General features: G+C 37.8%; 2 protein-coding genes and 1 non-coding gene across 4 annotated transcripts in view; all 3 read right to left on the bottom strand.

Moving 5' to 3' along the window:
- Window positions 1-14,381, bottom strand: part of colgalt1a (collagen beta(1-O)galactosyltransferase 1a) — a 40,732-nt gene extending 26,351 nt beyond the window's left edge. The window contains exons 1-3 of the mRNA XM_061982031.2: window positions 13,983-14,381; window positions 4,142-4,252; window positions 3,954-4,071 (exon numbers count right to left, since the gene is read on the bottom strand). Coding sequence (XP_061838015.2) covers window positions 3,954-4,071; window positions 4,142-4,252; window positions 13,983-14,203 — 450 coding nt within the window. The 5' untranslated portion in view covers window positions 14,204-14,381. The remainder of the gene's footprint in view (window positions 1-3,953; window positions 4,072-4,141; window positions 4,253-13,982) is intronic.
- trnam-cau (transfer RNA methionine (anticodon CAU)) lies at window positions 6,871-6,943 on the bottom strand. The gene has a single exon. It is a non-coding gene; the product is annotated as a tRNA-Met (tRNA).
- Window positions 14,382-18,903: 4,522 nt separating the features above from the next.
- pgls (6-phosphogluconolactonase) lies at window positions 18,904-26,388 on the bottom strand. 2 transcript variants are annotated; one of them, XM_061982038.2, is made up of 6 exons: window positions 26,245-26,388; window positions 25,655-25,923; window positions 25,459-25,566; window positions 21,202-21,303; window positions 20,991-21,131; window positions 18,904-20,932 (listed from the first exon to the last, which is right to left on the bottom strand). In XM_061982038.2, the coding sequence occupies exons 2-6, from the start codon at window positions 25,916-25,918 to the stop codon at window positions 20,786-20,788; spliced, it is 762 nt and encodes a 253-aa protein (XP_061838022.2). In that variant the 5' UTR covers window positions 25,919-25,923; window positions 26,245-26,388; the 3' UTR covers window positions 18,904-20,785. The 2 variants fall into 2 exon arrangements, with proteins under 2 accessions (XP_061838022.2, XP_061838021.2); XM_061982037.2 differs by lacking the exon at window positions 26,245-26,388 and adding an exon at window positions 26,081-26,214.
- Window positions 26,389-27,962: the final 1,574 nt, after the last annotated feature.

The following is a 27,962-nucleotide window of genomic DNA, read 5'->3' as shown; positions in this document are numbered from 1 at the left end:
ACGTGCACGAGTTGCGGGGCGGTATAGCTCGGTTGGTAGAGTGGCCGTGCCCGCAACTTGAGGGTTCCGGGTTCGAGCCCCGCTTCCGCCATCCTAGTCACTGCCGTTGTGTCCTTGGGCAAGACACTTTACCCACCTGCTCCCAGTGCCACCCAGTCGATACCCAGACCGACGCGTCGATACCCAGACCGACGCGTCGATACCCAGACCTGTACACAGCTGCTTGGCTTGATGCCAAATATTAGCAGAGTTAAAACCGCCCATATAACGTCAACTAATGCAAGTAAAATTACTATATTTTCTAACAAATTGCTACAATTTCTTTTGTCTTTAACAAATGTGTTTTACCTGCTACATGTTTTATCTGGGTACTTTTATCCATAGCTTTGTTTTTAGTAGGGATGTCGATGCCGATAAATGCGTTAAAATGTAATATCGGAAATTATCGGTATCGTTTTTTTTTTTTATTATCGGTATCGTTTTTTTAATTTATTTTTATTAAATCAACATAAAAAACACGACTGTATATATCGGTATCGGTTGATATCGGAATCGGTAATTATGAGTTGGACAATATCAGAATATCGGCAAAAAAGCCATTATCGGACATCTCTACTAATTATGCTAATAATTCAACTATTTTTTTAGGGGAAAATAATGAGTAAGCATCAGAGATGTCCAATAATATCAGCCTGCCGATGTTATCGGCCGATAAATGCGTTAAAATTTAATATCGGAAATTATCAGTATCGTTTTTTTTTTATTATTGGTATCGTTTTTTTTGTTTTGTTTTTATTAAATCAACATAAAAAACACAAGATACACTTACAATTAGTGCACCAACCCAAAAAAACTCCCTCCCCCATTCACACTCATTCACACAAAAGGGTTGTTTCTTTCTGTTATTAATATTCTGGTAGGTTCCTACATTATATATCAATATATATCAATAGAGTCTGCAGGGATACAGTCCGTAAGCACACATGATTGTACGTGCTGCTGGTCCACTAATAGTACTAACCTTTAACAGTTAATTTTACTCATTTTCATTAATTACTAGTTTCTATGTAACTGTTTTTATATTGTTTTACTTTCTTTTTTATTCAAGAAAATGTTTTTAATTTATTTATCTTATTTTTTTTTTTTAAGTACCTTATCTTCTCCATACCTGGTTGTCCAAATTAGGCATAATAATGTGTTAATTCCACGACTGCATATATCGGTTGATATCGGTATCGGTAATTAAAGAGTTGGACAATATCGGAATATCGAATATCGGCAAAAGGCCATTATCGGACATCCCTAGTTTTTAGTACTTACTAATAATTGTATTTTTATTAAAGCACAGACCAGGATTGGCAACCATAAATCAAATAATTTAATACGTTAAAGTGTTTTTCTATATTCTAACCTAATTCTTGATTATGGATAATTGTAAATTGTTCTTTGAGTGTAACAAGAAAAACACATTTGCCTTTTCCTTGATATTTTAACCTTATAAAATTGTTCCTTGAGTGCAATAGGAAACATTCTTATAGTATTGTAAGAATATATGTTAAAATAAAGCCAAAATGTACATTTTTTCATAGTTCCCTTCATTTGGAAAAGTATCTACTAGGGATGTCCGATAATGGCTTTTTGCCGATATCCGATATTCCGATATTGTCCGACTCTTTAATTACCGATACCGATATCAACCGATACCGATATATGCAGTCATGGAATTAACACATTATTATGCCTAATTTGGACAACCAGGTATGGTGAAGATAAGGTACTTTTTAAAAAAATTAATAAAATAAGTTTAATAAATTAAAAACATTAAGTAAAACAATATAAAAACAGTTACATAGAAACTAGTAATTAATGAAAATTAGTAAAATTAAGGTTAGTACTATTAGTGGACCAGCAGCACGCACAATCATGTGTGCTTACTTACTGTATCCCTTGCAGACTGTATTGATATATAATGTAGGAACCTACCAGAATATTAATAACAGAAAGAAACAACCCTTTTGTGTGAATGAGTGTGAATGGGGGAGGAAGGTTTTTTGGGTTGGTGCACTAATTTTAAGTGTATCTTGTGTATTTTATGTTGATTTAATTAAAAAAAACAAAAAAAACAAACAAAAAATTAAAGCTGCAAGCAGCATTGGTCGGGCCCGCGTATTTGGCAGGTGCTAGTCCTAAGTGTCCCAATACTTTTGTCAAGTTTTAGTCCCAAGTGTCCCAATACTTTTGTCCAGTGTAAGTGTCCCAATACTTGTGTCCAGTGGTAGTCCTAAGTGTCCCAATACTTTAGTCTACTTTTAGTGCGAAGTGTCCCAATACTTTTGTCCAGTATTCGTCGTAAGTGTCCCAATACTTTTGTCCAGTTTTCAGAATCAGCTTTATTGTCATTACGCAAGGTAACGAGATTGAGGCCATTCCATACAGTGCGATGTGTGCATGCTAGAAAAACAATGTGCAAATATATAAAAATTTAAAAAATGTAGAAGTGCAATGAATATGGTGTGAAATGAATATATACATGAAAAAACAAAACAAAAACAGGGTGGTTGGTGGAATGGGTTATTGCACCGAAGAGAAGGCAGTTATGAGGGACAATGGGGCAGTCCGTTCAGGATGGTTATGGCCCTGGGGAAGAAGCTGTTCTTTAGCCTGTTTGTTTTGGTTTTAATGCACCTGTAGCGCTTCCCAGAGGGCAGCAGGTGGAACAGGTCAGAGCCAGGGTGGGTGCTGTCCTTGATGATGGCACTGGCTCTGTTGAGGCAGCGGGAGGTGTAGATGTCCGTCAGAGAGGGGAGAGGGCGGCCGATGATCTTCTGAGCTGTCTTGACCACTCTTTGCAGCCTCTCCCTGTCTGCTGCAGTGCAGCTGCCGTACCATACCGTAATACAGTAGGTCAGCAGGCTCTCGATGGACGAGCGGTAGAAGGTCAGCAGCAGGTCAGGCTTCAGGTTGTACTTCCCGAGGACTCTAAGGAAGTCTAGCCGCTGCTGAGCCTTCTTGATGATTGATGTGGTGTTGACTGTCCAGGAGAAGTCATTAGAGATGTGGACTCCAAGGTACCTGAAGGTGTGGACCCTCTCTACACGCACGCCTATTTTAGTCCTAAATGTCCCAATACTTGTGTCCAGTGGTAATCCGAAGTGTCCCAATACTTATGTCAAGTTGTAGTCAAGTGTCCCAATGCTTTTGTCAAGTTTTAGTCCCAAGTGGCCCAATACTTTTGTCAAGTTGTAGTCCTAAGTGTCCCAATACTTTTGTCCAGTTTTAGTCCCAAGTGGCCCAATACTTATGTCAAGTTGTAGTCCTAAGTGTCCCAATACTTTAGTCAATTTCTGGTTCTTAGTGTCCCAAAACTTTTGTCCAGTTTAAGTCCTAAGTGTCCCAATACTTTAAAAAAACAACAACAACAAAAAAAAAAAAACAACAACGATACCAATAATAACAAAACCGATACCGATAATTTCCGATATTACATTTTAACGTATTTATCGTCGATATTATCAGACATCCCTAGTATCTACATTTTGGAATGGGGACAACCCTACCTCAGTCATGTGTTGATACTTGACACATTAAAATGACCAACAAAAAGCACTTATGAGAGGCCAAAGTGTGTTTCATACAACAATGTTGCAGCTCTCCTCTGTGGAGGGAACACGCCACTAAATTATACACTAAGCTGGAGCAGCAGTGAGTACAAATAGAAAGATGCACTTTTTTGTGCCACTGTGTGAGGAAGCATCCAGAAAAAGCACATCAGATAATATGTAACCAACACAGGCAGACAAATATGACAGGGTCTACTTCCAACATGATTCAGAGCCAAAAAGGGCCCTGTACTTACTTATCCCGCTCCTGTTATTGGACACACTCTCAAAGCTTGGGATATTTTCTCAACATGAAAAAGTGGATTTTTTTTTTTCCCCCAAACGTCATCTCACCATGAAGTAGTCGGCCCACATCTCACGGGCTGACTCCAGCGCAACTTGCCGGAGCCTCATAACGTGCTCGTAGCGTGGCTCGATCCAATGCTTGGGACCCTCTTCATCATCATAATGACTGCAATAAACACAACCAATGCATTTGTATTATTTTCATAATTTAAAAACATAAATGTTTCTTAACCCACCTGGGCTCCTCTTTGGGTCTCCACTCCACATAATGGTAGAGATTCTGCACCTTGACCAGCCAGTCCCGCAACATGGTCGTCGTGTTGTCCTCGTTATGGTCGGTCGCTACCCTGTTGAAACACAACAATGTGATGTATAAACATAATGCAACAATGTCAGTGGAAGAAACACGATGCTTTTGTTTGCAGTTGTGGGACTGAGCACAACAAACGCTCACAGGCCACAACATTTGTTTTTTTTAATGCATTCTAACTTGTAAATAAAATAATAAAATAAAAATCCGGAGCCAATCTGAGGTCCTCTATTCTGCCCATAAATAACCAGCCAAAAACTACTCCATTGGTGACTAGAATATTAACCAAGTATTAGTGATATTATTATAAACATTAACAAGTATTAGTGATATTATTATAAACATAAACACGCATTAGTGTTATTATTATAAACATTTACATGTATTAGTGATGTTCATGTTTATAATATCACTAATACTTTTTAATGTTTACAATAATATCACTAATATGTGTTGTTTATAATATCACTAATACTTGTTCATGTTTACAATAATAAGTATTAGTGATATTATAAACACATATTAGTGATATTATAAAAATTCACACATTAGTGATATTATAAACATTAACAAGTGTTAGTGATATTATAAACATTAACAAGTATTCGTGATATTATTATAAACATTAACAAGTATTAGTGATATTATTATAAATGTTAACAAGTATTAATGATATTGTTATTATGAACATTAACAAGTATTAGTGATGTTATTATAAACATTAAGTATTAGAGATAGTGTTATTATAAACATTAACAAGTATTAGTCAGTTATTATAAATATTAACAAGAATTAGTGATATTATTAGAAATATTAACAAGTATTAGTGATATTATTATAAACATAAACACATAGTGATATTATTATAAACATTAACACGTATTAGTGATATTATAAACATTAACACATAGTGATATTGTTATTATAAACATTTACACGTATTAGTGATATTATTGTAAACATTAACAAGTGTTAGTGATATTATAAACATTAACAAGTATTAGTGATATTGTTATTATAAACATTAAGTATTAGAGATAGTGTTATTATAAACATTAACAAGTATTAGTCATAGTTATTATAAATATTAACAAGCATTAGTGATATTATTAGAAATATTAACAAGTATTAGTGATATTATTATAAACATAAACACATATTAGTGATATTATAAACATTAACACATATTAGTGATATTGTTATTATAAACATTTACACGTATTAGTGATATTATTGTAAACATTAACAAGTGTTAGTGATACTATAAACATTAACAAGTATTAGTGATATTATTATAAACATTAACAAGTATTAGTGATAGTTATTATGAATGTTAACAAGTATTAGTGATATTGTTATTATGAACATTAACAAGTATTAGTAATGTTATTATAAACATTAAGTATTAGTGATATTGTTATTATAAACGTTAAGTATTAGAGATAGTGTTATTATAAACATTAACAAGTATTAGTCATATTATTATTATAAATATTAACAAGCATTAGTGATATTGTTAATATAAATATTAACAAGTATTAGTGATATTGTTATAAATATTAACAAGTATTAGTCATATTGTTATTATAAACGTTAAGTATTAGTGATATTGTTATTATAAATGTTAAGTATTAGAGACGTTATTATAAACATTAACAAGTGATATTGGTATTATAAATATTAACAAGTATTAGTGATATTGGTATTATAAATATTAACAAGTATTAGTGATATTGTTATTATAAATATTAACAAGTATTAGTGATATTAATATAAATATTAACAAGTATTAGTGATATTAGTATAAATATTAACAAGCATTAGTGATATTGTTATTATAAATATTAACAAGTATTCGTGATGTTATAAATATTAACACATATTAGTGATATTGTTATTATAAATATGAACAAGTATTAGTGATATTATCATAAGCGCCAACGCAGACAAACTATATTTAGGTATCGGATCGATACCTAAATTTGTGGTATCATCCAAAACTAATGTAAAGTATCAAACAGAAGATTAAGTGATTATTACATTTTAACAGAAGTGTAGATAGAACATGTTAAAACAGAAAATAAGCAGATATTAACAGTAAATGAACAAGTAGATTAATAATATTTTTTTTTACAGTTTGTCCTTAATAATGTAGACAAAATAATAGGTAGATAAGACACAATATGTTACTGCATATGTCAACAGACTAATTATGAGCCTTTGTTTGTTTACTTACTACTAAAAGACAAGTTGTCTAGTATGTTCACTATTTTATTTAAGGACTAAATTGCAATAATAAACATATGTTTAATGTACCCGAAGACTTTTTGTTCAAATAAAGCCAATAATGATTTTTTTTGTGGTCCCTTTTATTTGGAAAAGTATCGAAAGGTATTTTGGTACCAAAATATCGGTATCGGGACAACCCTACTCTTAAATAAAATACAAGAATACACGAAACAATTCTCACAGCCTCATTTGTTGTTCAAACCCAACTATTTGTATAAAAAAACACATCAATACGTTACACAAGACACTTTCTGTGTACATGATTATGTGACCTCAGCTCATTCCCTCCCGCCGAGAGGTCAGCGGGGGTCAAAATGCTTGAGTAAACAGCGAAGCTGCGGAACTGACACACACCTACTAAAATATTGCCCTGTGTGAGGATTGAACTCACGACCTTCAGATTATGAGACTGACGCGCTACCTACTGCGCTAACAAGGCTGCATGGCCACAAGTTTGAAGCGGCTTGTTCCATAATTGATGCAGGACTAACCAAACAAAACAAAAAAAACCTGCTTTTGCACACAGCCACCTTTAAAGATCTTAGTTGTGTTATGGGCTGCAGAGTTGGTATTTGGCTCACAAGGAGACAGCCAGGGACGTCTGGAATGGGACATATTTCACAAGGAAGCGTGAGAACTCTGCAGCTCCTAGTTGAGCCACCTTCCAAATCACGAACATACCACACATTATCATCTCATAGAATATCCCTGCATGCATCGTCACTGACAGCCAAGAGCTACAGTACATCTTGATTAGAAGTAGAGATGTCCAATAATGGCTTTTTTGCCGATATCTGATATTCCGATATTGTCCAACTCTTAATTACCGATTCCGATATCAACCGATACCGATATATACAGTGGTGGAATTAATACATTATTATGCCTAATTTTGTTGTGATGCCCCGCTGGATGCATTAATCAATGTAACAAGGTTTTTCAATTTATAATTTTATAAATTGGAGAAATTTACTTCATACTGGGAAAATTGGGTCAACTATGTCACGCCCTATAAACCTGACTTTAATTTTTCGAATTAGTGATTGTATTGCAGAAAATGTATATATTTATATATATATATATATATATATATGTATCGGTTTATATTTTATTTTATTTCTGATTACTATTATTATTAATGTTTTATTATTTATTTATTTTTATTTTATTTATTTATTTTTTCTTTGTTTATTTAATTGATGTATTTGTAGATATTACTTTGATTTTGTTGTTGTATTTTTTTGGGGGGGGGGGGTATGGGTGGGATATAAACAAAAATATTTTGACATTTAGGGCAGACAATAGATATATGATATATGTGAATATGATGTAATGGATAGGAATGTCTGATGCTGGATGTCAATAAAAATAAAATGAAAAAAAACCAAACAAAAAAACAAGGTTTTCCAAAATAAATCCACTCAAGCTATGGAAACAAGTGCTAACATGGCACCATACTTGCCAACCTTGAGACCTCCGATTTCGGGAGGTGGGGGCTGGGGGGCGTGGTTAAGAGGGGAGGAGTATATTTACAGCTAGTATTCACCAAGTCAAGTAATTCATATATATATATATATATATATATATAAAATAATAACTTGAATTTCAGTGTTCATTTATTTACACATATACACACACATAACACTCATCTACTCATTGTTGAGTTAAGGGTTGAATTGTCCATCCTTGTTCTATTCTCTGTCACTATTTTTCTAACCATGCTGAACACCCTCTCTGATGATGCATTGCCGTGTGGCACGCACAAAAGTGCTTTCATCAAATGCATTAGAGTCTGGAATATTCCATCTCTACCTAGCATGGCCCAAAACCGGTCAATCTTTGCTTCCTGAGGAAGATCTTCACTGCCAAGCACTTGGTAGTCCACTACTTCTTCCCGGAGGCTATCCAGCTGCGGCTTGGAACTTACAAGCGTATTTCTTCATCTTCCTCGTTCTTCTGCTTCGTCTCGTTGTTGTGTGCGCAGTTGAGCACTGCACTCTCTAAAAGCCCTAGATGTTATTGTCACATATGCATGTACAGTAGATGGCAGTATTGTCCTGTTTAAGAGTGACACAACATTGCTGTTTACGGCAGACAAACTGCTTTACGGTAGACGAAAACGTGACTGCTGTTGTTGTCAATCAATCAATCAATCAATGTTTATTTATATAGCCCTAAATCACAAGTGTCTCAAAGGGCTGCACAAGCCACAACGACATCCTCGGTACAAAGCCCACATAAGGGCAAGGAAAAACTCACCCCAGTGGGACGTCGATGTGAATGACTATGAGAAACCTTGGAGAGGACCGCATATGTGGGTAACCCCGGGGTTGTTGTGTGTTGTTGCCGCGCTGGGAGGACGTTAATGAAACTGCCTAACAATAAACCCACATAAGAAACCAACAACTCGACCTCGATCATTCTACAGTTATAACGTGATTGGGCAGGCACGCTGTTTATATTGTGGGAAAGCGGACGTGAAAACAGGCTGAATTTCGGGAGAAAATTTGTCCCGGGAGGTTTTCGGGAGAGGCGCTGAATTTCGGGAGTCTCCCGGAAAATCCGGGAGGGTTGGCAAGTATGCATGGCACTGCCATATTTATTATTGAAGTCACAAAGTGCATTATTTTTTTTAACATGCCTCAAAACAGCAGCTTGGAATTTGGGACATGCTTTCCCTGAGAGAGCATGAGGAGGTTGAGGTGGGCGGGGTAGGGGGAAGCGGGGGTGTATATTGTAGCGTCCCGGAAGAGTTAGTGCTGCAAGGGGTTCTGGGTTTTTGTTCTGTTGTGTTTATGTTTTGTTACGGAGGTTTTTTCCCCCCTTAGGAGCCCAGTCTGAATTGTATTTTTTTTACTCATCCTCCCCCAGCGTTGACCTTTTTTCCCCCATCTTTTATGGAGCGCCTTGTGGCGACCCATCAGCGTTCCTGTTCTGTTTGTTTGTCTAATCTTGAACGGGTTTGTGCTGAAAATCTCATTTCCCCTCGGGGATTAATAAAGTACTATCTCATTTAATCTTTTTGACGACGTTTAACCAATGTCAGGTTGTGACGTTGATTTGACCGTTGAAATTTGGTCATTTCCCAACAAACAACGTGGATCCAACGTTGTCTCAATTTACGAATACAACTGTTTTTCAACCTTCAACAATTTTATAATGTATAATCATTTTTTTCATTGAGATTTTGGCTCGGTGACGACATCTCTCAGCATTACCACACAGAAAGTGCCAGCTGAATCCAGCTTGGTGCTCAAGTTTTCTGATGAAAAAGGACGTTTTAGATCCCCTTGGTGAATGTAAAAGTGAGAGGTTGCTAAAAGAAGGTGAAGTGTTTCCATCCTAATAGCTTTACAATGTGCCCACCCGTATTTAAATCCTCTGAACTCCACTTAAAGCTTCATTTCATGTGGGAAAAGCTGTTAAATGTTCCCTCTGATTTCAGTCTGTGGCACTTTCTTGCAAAGGTGCCTGAGTTGACAACAGCTTTAGTCAGAAATGGTTCCCCTGGAAGTATGCATACTTCTAATTAGAGATATTATCGGCCGATAAATGCTTTAAAATGTAATTAATGTAAATTATCGGTATCGGTTTCAAAAAGTAAAATTTATGACTTTTTAAAAGGCCGCTGTACGGAGTGGTACACGGACATATGGAGAAGTACACAGCAGTTGCGTTTCCCAGCCATACTTGCCAACCCTCCCGATTTTCCCGGGAGACTCCCGAATTTCAGTGCCCCTCCCGACAATCTCCCGCGGCAACCATTCTCCCGAATTTCTCCCGATTTCCACCCAGACAACAATATTGGGGGCATGCCTTAAAGGCACTGCCTTTGCGTGCCGGCCCAATCACATAATATCTACGGCTTTTTACACACACAAGTAAATGCAAGTCATACTTGGTCAACAGCAATACAAGTCACACTGAGGGTGGCCGTATAAACAACTTTAACACTGTTACAAATTTGCGCCACACTGTGAACCCACACCAAACAAGAATGACAAACACATTTCGGGAGACCAACCGCACCGTGACACAACATAAACACAACAGAACAAATACCCAGAACCCCTTGCAGCACTAACTCTTCCGGAACGCTACAATATACACCCGCCGCCCCTCCCAACACCGCCCACCTCAACCTCCTCATGCTCTCTCAGGGAGAGCATGTCCCAAATTCCAAGCTGCTGTTTTGAGGCATGTTAAAAAAAAGAATGCACTTTTTGACTTCCATTATAAATATGGCAGTGCCATGTTGGCATTTTTTTCCCCATAACTTGAGTTGATTTATTTTGGGAAAACCTTGTTACATTGTTTAATGCATCCAGCGGGGCATCACAACAAAATTAGGCACGATAATGTGTTAATTCCACGACTGTATATATCGGTATCGGTTGATATCGGAATCGGTAATTATGAGTTGGACAATATCGGAATATCGGCAAAAAAGCCATTATCGGACATCTCTACTAAATATGCTAATAATTCAATTATTTTTTAGGAGAAAATAATGAGTAAGCATTAGAGATGTCCAATAATATCGGCCTGCCGATTTTATGCGTTAAAATGTAATATCGGAAATTATCGGTATCGTTTTTTTTATTATCGGTATCGTTTTTTTTGTTTTTTGTTTTTTTATTAAATCAACATAAAAAACACAAGATACACTTACAATTAGTGCACCAACCCAAAAAACCTCCCTCCCCCATTTACGCTCATTCACACAAAAGGGTTGCTTCTTTCTGTTTATTAATATTCTGGTTCCTACATTATATATCAATATATATCAATACAGTCTGCAGGGATACAGTCTGTAAATACACATGATTGTGCATGCTGCTGGTCCACTAATAGTACTAACCTTTAACAGTTAATTTCACAAATTTATTTTTTATTCAAGAAAATGTTTTTAATTTATTTATCTTATTATTATTATTATTTTTTAAAGTACCTTATCTTCACCATACCTGGTTGTCCAAATTAGGCATAATAATGTGTTAATTCCACGACTGTATGTATCGGTATCGGTTGATATCGGAATCGGTAATTATGAGTTGGACAATATCGGCAAAAAAGCCATTATCGGACATCTCTACTAAATATGCTAATAATTCAATTATTTTTTAGGGGAAAATAATGAGTAAGCATTAGAGATGTCCGATAATATCGGCCTGCCGATGTTATTGGCCGATAAATGCGTTAAAATGTAATATCGGAAATTATCGGTATTGTTTCTTTTATTATCGGTATCGGTTTTTTTTGGGTTTTTTTTATTAAATCAACATAAAAACCACAAGATACACTTACAATTAGTGCACAACCCAAAAAAACTCCCTCCCCCATTTACGCTCATTCACACAAAAGGGTTGCTTCTTTCTGTTTATTAATATTCTGGTTCCTACATTATATATCAATATATATCAATACAGTCTGCAAGGGATACAGTCCGTAAGCACACATGATTGTGCGTGCTGCTGGTCCACTAATAGTACTAACCTTTAACAGTTAATTTCACTAATTTTCATTAATTACTAGTTTCAATGTAACTGTTTTACTTTCTTTTTTATTCAAGAAAATGTTTTTAATTTATTTATCTTATTATTATTTTTATTTTTTTTTAAGTACCTTATCTTCACCATACCTGGTTGTCCAAATTAGGCATAATAATGTGTTAATTCCACGACTGTAAATATCGGTATCGGTTGATATCGGAATCGGTAATTATGAGTTGGACAATATCGGAATATCGGCAAAAAAGCCATTATCGGATATCTCTACTAAATATGTTAATAATTCAATTATTTTTTAGGGGAAAATAATGAGTAAGCATTAGAGATGTCCGATAATATCGGCCTACAGATATTATTGGCCGATAAATGCGTTAAAATGTGAGATCGGAAATTATCGGTATCGTTTTTTTTATTATCGGTATCGTTTTTTTTTTTGTTTTTTTTAATTAAATCAACATAAAAAACACAAGATACACTTACAATTAGTGCACCAACCCAAAAAAACTCCCTCCCCCATTCACACTCATTCACACAAAAGGGTTGTTTCTTTCTGTTATTAATATTCTGGTTCCTACATTATATATCAATATATATCAATACAGTCTGCAAGGGATACAGTCCGTAAGCACACATGATTGTGCGTGCTGCTGGTCCACTAATAGTACTAACCTTTAACAGTTAATTTCACTAATTTTCATTAATTACTAGTTTCAATGTAACTGTTTTACTTTCTTTTTTATTCAAGAAAATATTTTTAATTTATTTACCTTATTATTATTATTTTTTTAAAGTACCTTATCTTCACCATACCTGGTTGTCCAAATTAGGCATAATAATGTGTTAATTCCACGACTGTATATATCGGTATCGGTTGATATCGGAATCAGTAATTATGAGTTGGACAATATCGGAATATCTGCAAAAAAGCCATTATCAGACATCTCTACTAAATATGCTAATAATTCAATTATTTTTTAGGGAAAAATAATGAGTAAGCATTAGAGATGTCCGATAAATGCGTTAAAATGTAATATCGGAAATTATTGGTATCAGTTTTATTATTATCGGTGTCGTTTTTTTCCCGTTTTTTTCCTGTTTTTTTTCAAATCAACATAAAAAACACAAGATACACTTACAATTAGTGCACCAACCCAAAAAACCTCCCTCCCCCATTTACACTCATTCACACAAAAGGGTTGCTTCTTTCTGTTTATTAATATTCTGGTTCCTACGTTATATATCAATATATATCAATACAGTCTGCAAGGGATACAGTCCGTAAGCACACATGATTGTGCGTGCTGCTGGTCCACTAATAGTACTAACCTTTAACAGTTAATTTCACTAATTTTCATTAATTACTAGTTTCAATGTAACTGTTTTACTTTCTTTTTTATTCAATATTTTTAATTTATTTATCTTATTATTATTATTTTTTTTTTAAAGTACCTTATCTTCACCATACCTGGTTGTCCAATTTAGGCATAATAATGTGTTATTTCCACGACTGTATATATCGGTTGATATCGGTATCGGTAATTAAAGAGTTGGACAATATCGGAATATCAGATATCGGCAAAAAGCCATTATCGGACATCCCTAGTAAGCATAATTGATTACTTTTTAAAAGTGATTTCCCAACACTGGTGATAGGAATATACTAAGAAATGTCCCCCAATAAGGGGGTGGAGGGGCTCAAAATAAAATTCTGCTCCGGGCCCCAATTTGGTTCTGGTGGCCATGGGTCAAACTGTATGGTTTCATATTTAGACAGTTAGACTGGTTGCTAAGGTGCATGCCGGGGAATTGTGCACAGTTGGGGTATGTGCACCCGCCCCTTCCCCTCCACGTATACACATCAATGTATGCTGCTTTCATGCACACTTTACCAACACATTAGGAACTTTTTATAAATATTGTTCACCATGCATGCAATCACATGAAAAGATTCCCTTAGCAACTACTCACCACACAGCCATGCGCTCTTTGGGGTAGTCCAGACGCTCCACGGTGCCGAGCACGTAGGGCAGGGAGTGCTCCGAGTTGCGGCAGATGAGGGCGAGCAGGACCCGGGGAGCGAGCAGCGGGGACTCGGGGCTCCAGCGCTCCTCGGCGAAGTATCCCCGGGAAGGAGTGCAGCGGCACAGCAGCAGCAGCAGCAGCGAGGCGAGGCCGTGCATTCCGCTCATGGTTTCCACAAGACGCGGAGGGAGGAGAAGAACATAGATAGATAAATGGTCGGTGGACACTAGGTGTGCTGTGGGGACATCATTGGCGAGAAGGGGGGGGGGGGAAATTGAAAGAAAAGCTGCTAAAGTTGGAGCTTTAAAGGGGAGGACGAGACGGGTGTCACGTTAAAGGGGATGGGCCCTGCGGGAGAGAAGGGATGTAACTGTATGGAGGCTCTAATGGGACAAAAATAATGGAAAAAAATACATCTTTAAATAATCCCCTAAATGGAATTGATTTGGACACCTCCTTCCTCCATGAGTTTTCATGACTATTTACTGTCCCTGAAGGCATCACAACTATGAATGAACACATGTGGAGTTACGTACTTAACAAAAGAAGGTGAAATAACTGAAAACATGTTTTATATTCTAGTGTCTTCAAAATAGCCACCCGTTGCTCTGATTACTGCTTTGCACACTCTTGGCATTCTCTGGATGAGCTTCAAGAGGTCGTCGCCTGCAATGGTTTTCACTTCACACTAGCATGAATTGATTAACGAGGACCCCGACTTAAACAAGTTGAAAAGCTTATTCGGGTGTTACCATTCAGTGGTACGGAATATGTACTGTACTGTGCAAGCTACTAATAAAAGTTTCAATCAATCAATCAATCAAACAGGTGTGCTTGAAGCTCATCGAGAGAATGCCAAGAGTGTGCAAAGCTGTAGTCAGAGCAAAGGGTGGCTATTTTGAAGAAACTAGAATATAAAACATATTTTCAGTTATTTCACCTTTTCTTGTTAAGTACATAACTCCACATGTGTTCATTCATAGTTTGGATGCCTTCAGTGAAAAATAAAGAAAACGCATTGAATGATGTGTGTCCAATAGAGATGCGCGGATAGGCAATTATTTCATCCGCAACCGCATCAGAAAGTCGTCAACCATCCGCCCGACCTAACATTTAATCAGAATCGCATCCGCCCGCACCCGCCCGTTGTTATATATCTAATATAGACGATGCAAGGCATTAGTGAGGTTATAAAGCTTTTGCCTGTTAAAGAAAGGAGACTGATCCAATGCAGTGCAGACATTCGCGTGCCACGCTGTCACGGCCCAGACGCACACCAGTGCGCAATCATATGGGAGCCGCGCTGAGCGCACCTCCAAGCGCGTCTCGCTGCCGGCGACGGCCGGGTATGGTCACGACGCTCCAGCGCCATCCATTTTCAGGGCTAGTTGATTCGGCAGGTGGGTTGTTACACACTCCTTAGCGGGTTCCGACTTCCATGGCCACCGTCCTAGCTGCTGTCTTTATCAACCAGGGTGAGCCCCACCCCTTTCGTGAGCGCACTGCGCGCGGAGTGACCCCTGTTACGCGCCCCCGGCAAAGGGGGTGGCGGGCAGGTAAGCTGCGCGGGCGGAGCGCGCGGAGTGACCCCTGTTACGAGCCCCCGGCCACGGGGGTGGCGGGCAGGTAAGCTGCTTACCTGCTGCGCGTGACGCCGGCCGCGGCGAAGGCGGACGAGGCGGGGTGTCGGTGCGGTGGGCGCGGTGGTGACCCTGGACGTGCGTCGGGCCCTTCTCGCGGATCGCCTCAGCTACGGCTCCCGGTGGGGCCCTCTCGGGGGAAGGGGCCTCGGTCCCGGACCCCGGCGAGGCGTCCCTTCTCCGCTCCGTAAAAGTGTCCATCTCTTCTTTTTTTTTTTTCTTCTGTTGTGGCATATGCTGCAGGTGCCTGCTCGTTTTTCGTATGTGGGTAACAACATTTAACTATGTATATATATTTCCGAATTGGTTTAACTGCCACCCGCCTGAATCTATTTAAAATCTTTTTTTTTTTTGTTTTCAACCGCCCGACCCGACCCGCGGATAAAATCTAATTTTTTTTTATTTCATCCGCCCGATCCGCGGATAATCCGCGGACTCCGCGGTTGTGCCCGCAAACCGCGCATCTCTAGTGTCCAAACTTTTGGCCAGTACTAATATATATATATATATATATATATATATATATATATATATACACATACATACATACATACATACACATATATATATAGATATATATATACACATATATACATACATACATACATACATATATACATACATACATATATACATGTACATATATGTGTGTTATATACATACATACATATATACATGTACATATATATGTGTGTTATATACATACATACATATATACATGTACATATATATGTGTGTTATTAAACGTGTCATTAATGCATTTAATGTGAAAATACATTTTATTATTTAAATATTGATTTCAACATTTTACTATTTAAATAATTACTTCAATATTTAATTACTTATTGATTTCATTTAAAATAATTTAATAATTTGAATGCAGCTGAGATAGGCTCCAGCACCCCCGCTCCGCGACCCCGAAAGAGACAAGCGGTAGAAAATGGATGGATGGAATAATTTATTTAAATATTCCATTACCCTGTGTGGCATTACGAAGGGTCAAACGGGGACAAAATTAAATAAACATTTAAATCATTATTAGCATTTATTATAATTAGAATTAAACAATTAATTGTGGTAATAAATGTGGCATTTACTTATTCAACGTAAAAGTACATTTACTTATTGTATTTATCTAATAATTACATTTAATTAATTATTCAATGATATAACAAATTATTTCACTATTTAATTAATTATTCCATGACACTTTGTGGCATTATGGAGGGCAAACTGGGACATATTAAAAATATATATATATTTAATTGTTTAAATGAGTCATGAATGAGTCATAATTGAAATTAAATCCATGTTTTATCAATGTATTTAGTAAAAGGTCATTTTATAATTGATTTAATAATTTCAATACCTAATTATTTAACCATTTAATTAATTTAAATGTTTCATATTTAGTTATTTAATGATTTTTTGAATAATTCAATGAACCTGTGTGTCAAGCGATGACAAGCGGTGCGTCATGGGAGACGGCAGAGGTTGACGTGATTTTAAGGATGCAGATTAGTGAAGTGAATTATATTTATATAGCGCTTTTCTCTAGTGACTCAAAGCGCTTTACATAGTGAATCCCAAAATCTAAGTTACATTTAAACCAGTGTGGGTGGCACTGGGAACAGGTGGGTAAAGTGTCTTGCCCAAGGACACAACGGCAGTGACTAGGATGGCGGAAGCGGGAATCGAACCTGGAACCCTCAAGTTGCTGGCACGACCACTCTACCAATCGAGCTATGCCGCCCCATTTAACGATTAACGAGGTCGCAGCGTAAAGTAAAAGGGGTATTTATTAATAAATGAACAAAAAGTGACAGCAAAGAGGAAGTGCTCCAACCGAAACAGGCTGTGACAAAAACAAAGCAAAATGCTAAACACTTACGGCAGATGAGGAGCAGATGGCATCCGCACATACGCGTGGGATTGCGAAGCACCAAAAAGGATCGTCTCTGGTCAACAACGAAAAGGGAGTCGAAAACATCCACCAACAAACAATGTCCCGACAACGAAGCGAGGAAAAAGGATCAACTTAAATAGTCTTGATCCCTAACACAAAGCAGGTGAGGGGAAATTCTCTGTGACAAGAGTGAAGCAGCCGCAGGAAAAAAAACACCAAGAAAATCGGAAAAGCCGCTAAAATAAAAGCACAGAACAGGAACTAACACAAATGGGCACAGCCTGGTGTGGCATAACAGAAGGTCAAAATTAATTAAATAAGTATATCTTAATAATGTGTCATCAATTAATTAAAATTGAAATTAAAAACAGATGTATTACTAAATATGTCATTAATTTAATGTATGTAAAATTAGATTCAATAATTTAACCATTTCAATATCTAATTATTTCACGGGTCAAATTAAGTATTTCATAAACATACATTTATTTTTCTGTCAAACCTAGCCGTCAACGTTAGTGGGCGGGGCTAACACCTGATTAGTTTACCGACACTCCCACTAATCTGTGGAAGTTGGACCAGAGAAGCGGAGGCGCACTGGCCGATATCTTCAATAGATGTCTCTACTTTAACTGTTACATGCTCTGGATCAACAGGTCTTGCTTCCACATATTCCACAAGGTCAAAAAATCTCTACCACCAAGTTTTTAAAGACCTCTAGAGTTCCAGGCTTCAGACCAAGGCAATAGTTGGACTACATTCCCTATAGCCCCGCCCATGTAATTTGATGGCTGTTTGACACGGACTATAAATTCATGTAATAATTAAATAAATCACTAAATAATGAAATAAGTAAATTGCGAAATGAATACTGAAAAAAAACAACATCATTTACTTTTACATTAAATTAATGAATGACACATTTATACACGTAATTCCCATGATATTGACACATTTAAATTAATATATAAAAGGTGTAATATCTATTAAAAAATGTGTCCCACTCAACACTGCATATCTTGGGACCATTAGTAACATTTTAATAGGATCAAACACTTTGCTTGTCATGGAGATGTTGTACACCCGCACAACCTAATAGGACCCCCAAAAAATGCTGTCGTAAAAATGTAGCCTTCAAAAAGACAATATTTTGCACAGTTTGTGTTTTTGTTTATTGCATTTTGACTCCTGTCACTGTGCCACTAAATATTAGGACACTTGTCTGTCTGACTAAACTACAACCAACATAATAGCTCTGTAAAACCTAGCATTTTAATTTAGATAGTCGAAAGGACTTGCACAGTCATAAAACTCAAAAAGGTCAGGAATGAGATATGTAGTTTTATTGGTTCTTCTATTGTTTGTGTCTTCATACTGCAGGTATAAAACTAAATATTATACATTCGACAAGCACCTTTTCAGTCATCTATCAGCATCTTTAGTCAGTCTCTATTTTGTCTAGGAATAACAAAAAAGAAGTGCACAAAATATCTTCTTCATATGTGCTTGGAATGTTCTAGAGCAGGGATGTCAAACATGCGGCCCGGACAGGTTCAATCTGGCCCGTGAGATGAGTTTTCCTAGTGTAAAATTAAGCTGCAGTTTTAAATTAAAGAAACTGCTGTTCTAAATGTGTCCACTGGATGTCCCAATAGCAATTATATTAGGCAAGCAAATGTAAAACAAACAGGAGTAAAATAAACAATTAGCAGAGGTGGGTAGAGTAGCCAGAAATTGTACTGAAGTAAGAGTAGTGTTACTTTAGAGATTTATTACTCAAGTAAAAGTAAGGAGTAGTCACCCAAATATTTACTTGAGTAAAAGTAAGAAGTATGTTGTGAAAAAAACTACTCAAGTACTGAGTAACTGATGAGTAACCTGTTCGTTTAACGATGACGGCAACAAATAATGCACAAAAACATAAAAATAGCAATGAGCAAATTCAGAGCCAGGAATATCTCTTAAGCAACTAAAACAATAATATATATTAAATAATTATACATTAACATAAAAAAATTACGGCAAATTGAGCTGCAATAATTTAACAGCACCATAGGCTCAGTAGGCAGAGATTACAAAGGAAAATAACAAGTTAGCCTTTACGCAAACCATAAACTGATAGGTGTGGGCTGCACCTGGGAACACACTGATTGGTGTTTCTAAGAATGCGTGTGTGTCTATGAGGCTGCAGTGCATTAATAAATGTCCCCACACGATGTACAATTGACAGTGATTCATAGCAGGGAAGCTAACATCAGCCTAAGGTGGCAGCCAAAATATCTACTAACGTTACCGCGATGTGCTTCCTCAAATTTGACATTGAGGAAAGCTTAAGCTTGTTGTTTGCCGCTGAAACTTTATGTTCAGTTAATCATGTGACCGCCTGGCTCTGTTTGATTGGTGAAACGGAGTCAAACGTCCCCAGTGACTGTATTTGATTGGTGAAACGCAGGCATGCGATGGATCCTACTTTGAAGGTCTGTCTGACAAACCAAAACAAACAAAGCGTGCATTAACAGATCGATAAAAATCAGTAGCGAGTAGCGAGCTGAATGTAGATAAATGGAGCGGAGTAAAAGTAGCGTTTCTTCTCCATAAATATACTCAAGTAAAAGAAAAAGTATGTTGCATTAAAACTACTCTTAGAAGTACAATTTATCCCAAAAGTTACTCAAGTAGATGTAACGGAGTGAATGTAGCACGTTACTACCCACCTCTGACAATTAGTAACCCCCTTTAAAATGCTGCATAAGACAGCACATTGATATAGTTCTGTGAAAATTATTGTATTCTTTGCAAATTTAAAGAAAGTCCACAATGGAAATGACAAATTAGGTAGTTGATACATAGAAGCGTTTTTATTTCTGCTTCATTTTGTTTTTCTCAGTCAAAAATGGGCTGTGACTTAAAGTGTAATTGGTTTGTAGAAACACTGAGATGAAGTCTAATTTCATTGTGTTCTTCATGCTGTTTTTGAAACTGCACCAATTTTTTCCCTCAGAATTTTTGACTAACTTGAAGTGCTTTGTCAAGAGGATTATTTGTCATGTGTACATTTCCAGAATGTCCTTGTTCTATTTTGGGCTGAAGTAAAAGAAAAAAAAAACAATGTGAAGTTGTATTTTTAAAGTTATTATGCCGTGATTTTACCCGTCGGGCCCGCGTGGGAACAGATTTTCCTCCATGAGTTTGACAACCCTGTTCTAGAGTTTGACGCCATGGCCCGGCTTCTCCACCTGCATAGTCAAGGACGCAGCGGCGGGCTCGTCGATGAGCCAGAACAGCTCGCCGTTAGTCGGGGAGACGCGTACTGCTGGGAACGTTGGACCTTCTCCTCCCTCCAGTACCTCCTGCAAAAGAACACATTCAAAATCTCACACTCTTGAGTCAAATTTGTGATAGTTTTACCTTTAAAACTGATGCTTTGCTGCCTCCTGTGGACACAAACGCAGCGCAGCGTGCTGCATTCAACACCGGCAACGTCATGGTCACGCGCTGTGGCGGTGGTTTGGGAGAGTCGCTGATAGGAGCCACGATTTTTTCACTCTCCTGGTAGTTGGGTGGGATGAAAGCCAATTATTTGTATTGCAGACAACAACTAAAATATTGAAATGCTCACCTCTAGAAGGGGGTGGTTTGGGAAGAGAGAGCAGATGTGTCCATCGGGCCCCATACCCAGAAGAAGCAGATCAAACACGGGCACGTCACCATCAGGGAAGGCCTGTGTGTTTGAGGGTTGTAATGTAAACATAATTAAATGCAGGCCTCGAATTTTAACTTTTTAAGGTCAAGGCAAGCGTTGCCTTAAAAGAGGGCTCACATTTTAGGGCACCAAGGCAAACATTATATTTTTTCCAGGCAGGGGCGCCAAAGCATGCATGCATATACAGTGCATACATACATATATATATATATATGAGGTCAGGAAAAAACACAAAAGGCTATATCATCCCTGCAAGCCTGTTTCGCAGGGTTTAGTTAGTTAAGTTAAAGTTAAAGTACCAATTATTGTCACACACATACTAGGTGTGGTGAAATGTGTCCTCTGCATTTGACCCATCCCCTTGTTCACCCCCTGGGAGATGAGAGGAGCAGTGAGCAGCAGCGGTGGCCACGCTCAGGAATCATTTTTGGTGATTTAACCCCCAATTCCAACCCTTGATGCTGAGTACCAAGCAGGGATGATATAGCTTTTGTGTTCTTTCCTGGCCTAACATTCTATTCCGGTATTGAGCACTGTATAACGGATAAACCGCAGATCAACTTGTCAGCTTTTTGTCATTACATGATGCCTTTATCTCTATTTATACATTTTGATAGAAGGAGGTATTTATTATAATTATTTATTTATGTTTTTAAGTTATGTACATGCAGATGCTGTATCGGGACAGATCCATTAAGAGTTAAAAGATCAGAAATATGTTGTATAGGAATTAACTTTACACAATAACAAAATGCTGTGTCACATGAATGGTTTTTAAAGTAGTACCTTTGTGACATAAAAAAAACAAGTAATGTAAAAAAGCATAGAGTTTACTTTTTAATATTAATATAAAACTCAAAGCAGTTTGGTTAATGAAGTTGAAGTCTAATAAACAAGCTTGGTTATTCTCCAACGCCTCCTTATGGTTCAGTGCAACAGTTTGGCCAACAAAAATAAAGAGGAGTGTCACCTCTCACATCGAATACACAATCTTCACAGCCTGCGTTCAATTCAAAGAGATGACAAAACATTTGAGCTAGTTTTGATGTTATTTGAACACTGATTAGAGATGCGCGGATAGGCAATTATTTCATCCGCAACCGCATCACAAAAGTCGTCATCCATCCGCCATCCACCCAACCAACATTTTATCAAAACCACACCCGCCCGCCATCCGTCAGTTGTTATATATCTAATATAGACAATGCAAGGCATTAGTGAGGTTAGAAAGCTTTTGCCTGTTAAAGAAAGGAGACTGATCCAATAAGCCTTAGGCTGTCAATCACGCGCACAAACTTAAATTATACAAATAACATATGTATGTCATCCCTATTTAAACAAAAATAAATTAAATAAATAATAATAATAAATTGCCTGCAACTTATTGGCCAAGGCAAAAAGCTGAAGGGGGGAAATCAAACCCATCAGACTGCACTTTATCATCAAACTTGAATTATAATGAAAATAGACGGTCGCGACAAACAAAGCAGGCTAAATAGCCTTACATTGTCGCCAATCGGAGATGCGCTTCACTTGAAAGCGAGGCCAAATAATTAACACACAGTAGTACATCTCGAATAGAAAAAAACACAATAAACAACGCAATTGCCTTAATTCCTTTGCATTGTAGTGCGCCCAAACAACACGTAACCATCAAAATTATTCAGCTGACCGAACTCAATATCGGTTAGACATGGGCTTATTTGGTATAGCCTAGGTAACGTAGACTAATTCGTTTAACATATCCAACCGTATGTCTACTTACTTTTTTTTTTTGTTAGCACTATGCAGGAATAAAATGGCATCTACAGTGCCAGGATTCAGGCGAGAGCGCCTGGCCTCTAAAATGCGCCCTGCTGCGCTGAAGGAGCGCTCACTTGCTGGGACGCATAGGATTCTCTTGGCAAGGTGTTGTGGTCGTGGGAATGATTGTCCTTGTTTCCCCCAAAAGGAAAGTAGATTTTCCTCTGCTGATCCGTCGAGATGGAAGTTTGTAGAGGAATAATCCTCTACTTCATCAACAAGCACAGGTGTATCCTCCTCCCATTCTGTGAAGTCAATCCTTTTCTTTTTCGGTGATGCATCATCAGCTCCACCTAAAGGACCGATAAAATCTAAACGTTTTTCGTATGTGGGTAACAACATTTAACTATGTATATATATTTCCGAATTGGTTCAACCGCAACACGCCCGCATCTATTTAAAATCTATTTTTTTCGTCATGTCACCCGCCCGACCCGCGGATTATCCGCGGACTCCGCGGTTGTGTCCGCAAACCGCGCATCTCTAACACTGATACAGTTTGCAGTTAAATAAAGGACGAGTGAACATCTCAGTCAACAAACTAAAGACTTTATAAAGAAGTTGCTGCATGTTTCCTCACATCATTAACTCTCAGTCACAGCAGCTGATGAACACTGTATTGAGAAGATGAAAGCAACAAATAGTTTCCTCCTTTGCTGTGTACTTTTAGTGTGGGGACAAGTGTCTCCAATATTGTCCACACCTGTCTCCATCTAAATACAACAGTGCGCTCTTAAACGCACGGCGGGAAGAGAGGGAAAATGACGCTAAACCAAGCGCTTGGCTCCGTTTACTCCGAGGGGAAATCTCCCGAGCAAAGTCCGTGTAGCTTGTCCGCCATGATTATCAAGCCAAACGACGCTAGTGCGCATGCGCCTGACTTCGTGTTGCCTAAAATGCATTAATAAATTAAGTTTTATCGATAATTCAAAAATTAGACGGTATTACTAACCGTTAGGAATTTTATTGCGAATTATCATTATACCTAGAGATGTCCGATAATATTGGACTGCCGATATTATCGGCCGATAAATGCTTTAAAATGTAATATCGGAAATTAACGGTATCGGTTTCAAAATTAGCGGTATCGGTTTCAAAAAGTACAATTCATGACTTTTTAAAACGCCGCTGTGTACACGGACGTAGAGGTGAAATACAGAGCGCCAATAAACCTTAAAGGCACTGCCTTTGCGTGCCGGCCCAATCACATAATATCTACGGCTTTTCACACACACACAAGTGAATGCCAAGCATACTTGGTCAACAGCCATACAGGTCACACTGAGGGTGGCCGTATAAACAACTTTAACACTGTTACAAATATGCGCCACACTGTGAACCCACACCAAACAAGAAGGACAAACACATTTCGGGAGAACATCCGCACCGTAACACAACATAAACACAACAGAACAAATACCCAGAACCCCTTGCAGCACTAACTCCTCCGGGACGCTACAATATACAATATACCTCAACCCCGCCCGCCTCACCTCCTCATGCTCTCTCAAGGAAAGCATGTTCCAAATTCCAAGCTGCTGTTTTGAGGCATCCATCCATCCATTTTCTACCGCTTATTCCCTTTGTGGTCGCGGGGGGCGCTGGAGCCTATCTCAGCTACAATCGGGCGGAAGGCGGGGTACACCCTGGACAAGTCGCCACCTCATCGCAGGGCCAACACAGATAGACAGACAACATTCACACTCACATCCACACACTAGGGCCAATTTTTTAGTGTTGCCAATCAACTTATCCCCAGGTGCATGTCTTTGGAAGTGGGAGGAAGCCGGAGTACCCGGAGGGAACCCACGCAGTCACGGGGAGGACATGCAAACTCCACACAGAAAGATCCCGAGCCCGGGATTGAACCCAAGACTACTCAGGACCTTCGTATTGTGAGGCAGATGCACTAACCCCTGTTTTGAGGCATGTTAAAAAAAATAATGCACTTTGTGACTTCAATACTAAATATGGCAGTGCCATGTTGGCATTTTTTCCCCATAACTTGAGTTGATTTATTTTGGAAAACCTTGTTACATTGTTTAATGCATCCAGCGGGGCATCACAACAAAATTAGGCATAATAATGTGTTAATACCACGACTGTATATATCGGTATCGGTTGATATCGGAATCGATAATTAAGAGTTGGACAATATCGGAATATCGGGAAAAAAGCCATTATCGGACATCTCTAATTATACCCTTTACTGTTACATCCCTTGTCCATTAACATGTAAAAAGTCAAGGTCGGTCACGGCATGTTCTTGTCGCGGATGTTGGTCAATTTTTTAGGGCATGACGGCAAGTCATGAAGGCGGTCGCGGCTTTTGCCGTGGTTGCATTCGAGCCCTGTAAATAGATGACGCACCTTTTGTAGTGTGCGAGCATAATCTTCAGCACACTCGTTCACTGGTAGGGAGGAGTCAATGGACAAAATTCCATCTTCCGGGATATTAATCTTGGAAAATAAAAGATTCTGGAGGGAAAAGAGCAGTAGTTTAGTTCATGTGAGCAAGTATATTTACAATGGATGCAACCAAATCAACAAAACTATGCACTAGTACCTTATAGAGCCCATATGTGCTTTCGGGGTTGTCAAAAGGTACCACTCGTTCATCACAGAACCCCACCAACCACTTGCTGCAGTCCAGGCCCGCCGTGGCCAGCAGTTCTTTGCTGAGCGTGGTCACCAGGCTTCCTCCCGAGAGACCCAGGGTGAACCTGCCCCTGGAGGTGATGGCCCTCTCAGCCCGAGAGGTCACCAGGTGGGCCAGTGCTGGACCCAGCTCTGCTAAGGAGGGGAACACCACAACTCTCCTGCCAGCCATGCTGCCTGGACGAAAGAACAGATACAAATGTTGCAATCAAGTATGTGAGGAAACAGTTTTTGCAAGTCACCGTGACACATGTCCTTTTTTTTGCAGCAATGAGGAAACAGTGAAGTTAATTATTTGATTTTCAACAGTGAAACAGGAATCTACAAAACACACCCATCCATCCATTTTCTACCGATTGTCCCTGCATTCGGGCGGAAGGCGGGGTACAAAAACGTTTTAAAAATCTGTAAACATGAAGGAAATAACTATTTTCTCATTTCAAATACGGTCCAAACTATCTTCAAACTACAGTTTATGAGGTTAAAAACAGCATTTACCAGATACAAGGGCGTTGAAAGTGGAGGACGAAGATTTTCAGTCGGCGAATGTAATATCACTTCCTGCAGCGAATTTTTAACAGCCAATCACATTCCGTCTTTGGACCGCGGTGCATTATGGTACAATCCAACTAAGTGGCCTGAGGAAAATAAAATAGTTTAGAAAGTAAAAAAAAGAACACTGAAAATATTCCAAAAATATCGGTACCCATATGACACGTAATTGCTATATAAATGCTAAAACTATTCATTTAAATCATTAAATAGCAATCACTTCCTGGAACGAGATTAAATAGTCAATCGCATCCGTTTTTGGACCGCGGTGCATTATGGTACAATCCAACTAAGTGGCCTGAGGAAAATAAGTTAGTTTAAATAGTAAAAAAGAACACTAAAAATATTCCAAAAATGTTGGTACCCATATGACACGGAATTGCTGTATAAATGCTAAAACTATTCATTTAAATAATTAAATATCAATCACTTCCTGGAACGAGATTAAATAGTCAATCACATCCGTTTTTGGACCGCGGTGCATTATGGTAAAATCCAACTACTTGGCCTGAGGAAAATAAATTAGTTTAGAAAGTAAAAAAGAACACTGAAAAGATTCCAAAAATGTTGGTACCCATATGACACGTAACTGCTATATAAATGCTAAAACTATTCATTTAAATCGTTAAATAGCAATCACTTCCTGGAACGAGATTAAATAACCAATCACATTCCGTTTTTGGACCGCGGTGCATTATGGTAAAGTCCAACTAAGTGGCCTGAGGAAAAGAAATTAGTTTAGAAAGTAAAAAAGAAGACTGAAACGATTCCAAAAATGTTGGTACCCATATGACACGTAATCGCTATATAAACTATTAATTTAAATCGTTAAATAGCAATCACGTCCTTGAACGAGATTAAATAGCCAATTATGCTCTGTGTTTGGACCGCGGTGCATTGTGGTAAATGAGGTATCTTTTTTTTTTTTTTTTTGTAAACGGAGTATCCAACTTGTTAAAAAAATCTCTTTCAAAAGATCACCAAAACAATACCTCTATCCTTAAAATCTATGGTGACTCAAGATGTTTTACTTTCAAATACTACCCCTTGTCTGAAAAGTTATTGAAAATGTTCATTTCTGTGATGAAAAATGTTCCAACAAATATAGGAGGGCAGTTTTAGTGACAGAATATTTTCCGGGGCACAGTTCATAGACAATATATCCTGAAAGGAGTTTACAAAAGTTGAGCTAAGGAAAATAAGGACAAGATATATTACACACCAATTCTTCACAAAATTAAAGAAATACAATTTAAAATTATTAATGCAATATACCCTTAAAATGATTTTTTGAAACTGAAATTCAACATGGAGTTTGATGCCTGTTATATCTGTGGAGCTGTAGAGGATGTCAATCATCTGTTTGTGGAATGTGAGAATGTACATGTGTTTTGGGAGGAGATCAGAGAGTGGCTGAGAAACAAGGGTGTGGAGATATCCCCATTCTCTATAGAAGAGATCACATTTGGTATTTTTTATAAACGACTGTAACATAGAAATGCTGGTCAACATCATTATGCTCCAGGCAAAATTTTTTTTTTTTTTTTTTTTTTACATAAATGTCGTTTTATGAAAGTAAGGCCTTCATTTTCCAATTGGCTTAATGGGTAAAAATTATCAATCAAATCTTGGAAAATTATAGTACAAAAGCCCTTAAATTGATA

The sequence above is a fragment of the Nerophis lumbriciformis genome, linkage group LG24 (assembly GCF_033978685.3).
Source record: "Nerophis lumbriciformis linkage group LG24, RoL_Nlum_v2.1, whole genome shotgun sequence".
NCBI classification, from domain to species: domain Eukaryota; kingdom Metazoa; phylum Chordata; class Actinopteri; order Syngnathiformes; family Syngnathidae; genus Nerophis; species Nerophis lumbriciformis.
Note: the sequence above shows the minus strand (reverse complement) of the source record. Positions and strands in the feature narration are given on the sequence as shown.

Bases quoted from the DNA above. Each gene is read 5' to 3' on its own strand.
- pgls (XM_061982037.2), bottom strand. From the start codon at position 26,114: ATGCAGGGACAATCGGTAGAAAATGGATGGATGG. The intron at 25,924-26,080 runs GTGTGTTTTGTA...TCTTTCGTCCAG, and splicing joins GGTAGAAAATGGATGGATGG to GCAGCATGGCTGGCAGGAGA. The intron at 25,567-25,654 runs GTACTAGTGCAT...TTTTCCCTCCAG, and splicing joins GCACATATGGGCTCTATAAG to AATCTTTTATTTTCCAAGAT.